The following is a 4,165-nucleotide window of genomic DNA, read 5'->3' as shown; positions in this document are numbered from 1 at the left end:
AACTTACAATCGAGTTTAATCGGACATGATTTTGATTGTGAAAGAAGAAACTTCTATCGAAAAGCACTTATGTGAAATGGACCACAGAGTACTTTGGGGTAAATCTAAAATTACTGCTGAACCCCAGAGTTTATAAACAAATAAATCTTAGAGAATATATAGAATTGTATAGTAAAAATACTTCAACAGAAAGGTCAGAATCTTTGTTTCGGGTACTTAATGATTTTGATACTTTAATTAATTACTACCGTACTTAATGATTTTGATACTTTGGTAGTAATTAATTAAAGTATCAAAATCATTAAGTACGGTAGTAATTAATTGGGTAAAATTTTTAAAGGGAGAAAAAGGAGCTTATTAGCCCATCAAGGATGTCCCTTCCACCTCCCGACTATAACCACTCCTTACTACTCGTGTATTAATCCAACTTGAACTCCGTTAAATTTTCTGCATCCACCACCCCATGAAGACAGCTCATTCCAAAAACCAATCAACCACCCTGTTTGAAAAGTAATACTGTCTAAACTGCAGGCGACTTGTACGCTGCCAAAATTTAAATTTATGACCCCTTGTCCTATTGTTATCACTGCTAAACACAAAAAAGTTCGAATCTATATCATCAATACCCTTAATAATCTTATTAACCACCTCAATCAAATCCTCTCTGACCCCCCCCCCCTCCTCTCTAGATAAAACAAGCTTAGAGATTTTAGTCTCTCCTAAACTTGAGGAAGGGAGCCCAAAACTGTACACAGTACCCTAAATGAGTGATCTATACAGTGAAACAATAATATCCCTTGTCTTGTATTTAGTATTTCTATAGATGCTACCTACAATACACTGTTTTTTGTTGTTTTTTTTTCAATCACAACACCAAGATCTTTTTCCTCAAACACAGTATTTAATATATTCCCATTTAAATTGTAACAATAATTTGAATTGTGAAAACTTAAATGCATTAACTTACATTTTGGATAGTTAAACATCATCTTTCATGTATCGGCCCTATGCATCAAATGATCTAAATCTCCCTGTAAGTCTGCAGTATCTTTGATGCAGTTAGCCACCTCAAAAATGTTAATGTCATCTGCAAACTTCAAAATTTTGTTAGTCATTCCAGAGTCAATATCATTAATATAAATAAATCACAAAGAGCAGAGGACCCAGCACAAAGCCCTGAGGCACACCACTTGTAACTGTGATCCAGTTAGATCTAACTCCATTTATTACTACTCTCCAGCCAATATTCCATCCAATTTAATCTAACGAGTCATGTGAGGCACCATATGAAATAGGAGGGATCGTAATGAAACAGAATGGCGACCTTAAAAATCGCCCGTTTAAAACCTCATTTAAAATGTCTGAATAATAACAATGACTATTTTACACTATTGGCTCAACAAAACTAAAGCTTATAGTACTTATAAAGGCCGCCTAAATCGATGTATACGTGTTTATAAAGCGAATAAAAAAGTTCATTATATCAACGAACTTTTATCTAAGTATGTAAGTAAGTGACTTTTCCAGATTAGCGTACAGAAAAAATGACGATATCTATCGCTCTAATTCTTTCACAGAACTCTTCCATGTATGGTCCCAATGATTCCCGTTTTGTACCGAAAATGTGTATAAACACTCACTAGTATATATACCAGTATACTATATACCTAGCTAACTATAGTAATATCGAAAGTTTTAATGCTACAAAATTTATTCCAACAAGAATGTCAAAACCACAAAAACTGAGTTCCTTAAAATTAAAAAACAATTTTATTCCTACTTTGGCATATCACTGCAATTATGTTAGTCTGAAACAAAGCAGAGATTTTTTTTTAATCTTAAGTAACTCTGTTTTTGTGGTTTTGACTTTCTTGTTTCAATACTTTTTGTATATCATTTAAACTTTCTATAGCTAGCTAGCTAGCTAGGTTACGTAAATATCCATCCCTATAAAATGTAAACTTTTTTTTTTATTATACTTGTTTATGTAACATTTTAAAAGAATATATATCGGTGATGATGTCCAAGGTTTGAAATCCCTGAAAAAGAGCTTGAAATATATATATATAAGCAAAAGGGGGCTGCAACGTTCAAATAACTACACAATAAATATTTTATTAAAAACAGGGACCAGCCCTAAAAAGACGTGTTTCGGTGATCTTACGCCACCATCTGCAATTATTTTAACGTTGTAACCCCTTTAATTGTTTATGTAATATTTCACAAGTGCCTTTTTAATTTATTAGTTTGAAACATGTAAAAGTTAAAATTTTGTATTTATGAATCATTGAGTAATTAAACAATAAAAATGGAATTCCTAGAATAGTTAATGTAGGTTTTTTTTTGTTTTAAACTACTGTTCAATCTTGTGTGTTAAAACGTGCTCTTCCTTAAAACAAGGTAAATGTCAGTATCTTCAAACCAGTACTAGATACATCAGACACTTAATTCTGATTGATGGAGTAATATCTTACTATCCAACCTGAAAATAAGAATTATTTGTAAGAACCAATTCATTAGTGAGATTCAAGTATCTTACACCATGGTACAAAATCACCAGCCCGCATGAAAAGATTTTGCTTTTTTGATAACAAATCACTAACCGATATCAAAAGATCATAGTCTTAGATAACAAATGTAACTATTGTGAAAAAAAAAGTTATCTCTCTCTCTCTTTGATAATACAAATGACTGCCGATTAAACGCTAGATATTGTAGATTCTTCTCGTATGTTCTATAGTTGCTAGAAACAACCACATCTTTTAACATTAAACGCTAGGTCTTATAGATTCTTCTCGTATGTTCTTTAGTTGCTAGAAGCAACCACATCTTTTAACATTAAACGCTAGGTCTTATAGATTCTTCTCGTATGTTCTTTAGTTGCTAGAAGCAACCACATCTTTTAACATTAAACGCTAGATCATATAGATTCTTCTCGTATGTTCTTTAGTTGCTAGAAGCAACCACATCTTTTAACCTAATAATTTACTGATTATTCTAGGTTACCTACTTTTTAAAGAATATTGTGAAACTCTCTACGATGAGCCTATTCCCCATGTACAGTTTTACGAAGAGGTAAGCAGTTTTTTGCACATTTAAATAATTTTTGATGATCATAAAACATACTGTATTGGTTTTTTTTTAATATTTTGATTCTGTTGTTGAATTGACATAATTTCAGAAACATGTTATGTTCAGATATTAAATACGCTTCGGGAAAAAGCCTAGCTTATAAAAACAAGAGTATATTTATAGAGTCAATTAAAATTTGCACGAGATAACCTGGAACCCAGTTAGTCTTTCAGACGTTATTTTGCCGAGTTACGAGAGTCTCACGTATATGTATGTAGATTATTTAAAGTGAGTATAGGCTTAACTTGGATATTTTAAATGCATTATTACCAACAGTAAACTAACACACCCTGTATTTACAGGCTGAAATATTATGTTTTATAAATTTCAAAGTTCTCATTTAAATATCATTTTTCTATTCATCTTAATTAAATATAATACATTCGAGTTATGTATGGAAGAATGAATGCTAGATGGATAAAATTCAACACTATAACATTAGGACATTTTGTAGTCAATTATAATTGGCTGAGACTTTTTTTTTTTTGCTTATTTAGAATTCGACGACGTAGTTTATACTTGCACGTCAAACTTTTATGATAGCTTTAATGTTCTTATTTGTATTTTTCTTGCAATTTCGAATATCGACTCGACCTATTTATAACATCTACATATCATTAAGTGCGATAGTACCTAATAGTAGGGATCGTGATGGAACAAAATGGCGGCCTTAAAAATCGCCCGTTTAAAATCACCTTTAAAATATCTGAATATTAACGATGACTATTTCACAGTATTGGCTCATCACAACTAAAGCTTATTGTAGTTATAAAGCTGTTTCGATCGTTATATAAGTGTTTGTGGAGTTAATCAAAATTTTACTATTTCAACAAATTTTCTTCTTAAGTGAGTAACTGACTTTTCCAGTTAAGCATACAGAAAAAATGTCCAACCTTACTGCTCTAACTCTTTCACAGAACTCTTCAATATAAAGTCCCAATGATTCCTTTCTTGTACCGAAAAGGATATATATGTAATGTATGTATGTATGTGTGTGTATATATATATATATATATATATATATATATATACA

General features: G+C 31.2%; 1 protein-coding gene across 1 annotated transcript in view; it reads left to right on the top strand.

Annotated features, from left to right (window-relative positions):
- LOC106472589 (G protein-coupled receptor kinase 2-like) overlaps window positions 1–4,165 on the top strand; it is a gene marked incomplete at both ends in the record, with an annotated part of 52,275 nt that overhangs the window by 8,818 nt on the left and 39,292 nt on the right. The window contains one exon of the mRNA XM_013933244.1: window positions 3,002–3,075. Within this exon, the coding sequence (XP_013788698.1) occupies window positions 3,002–3,075 (74 nt within the window). The remainder of the gene's footprint in view (window positions 1–3,001; window positions 3,076–4,165) is intronic.

Source organism: Limulus polyphemus, unplaced genomic scaffold, assembly GCF_000517525.1.
Source record: "Limulus polyphemus unplaced genomic scaffold, Limulus_polyphemus-2.1.2 Scaffold5447, whole genome shotgun sequence".
Classification (NCBI taxonomy): domain Eukaryota; kingdom Metazoa; phylum Arthropoda; class Merostomata; order Xiphosura; family Limulidae; genus Limulus; species Limulus polyphemus.
This window is presented reverse-complemented; position numbering and strand designations above follow the sequence as displayed.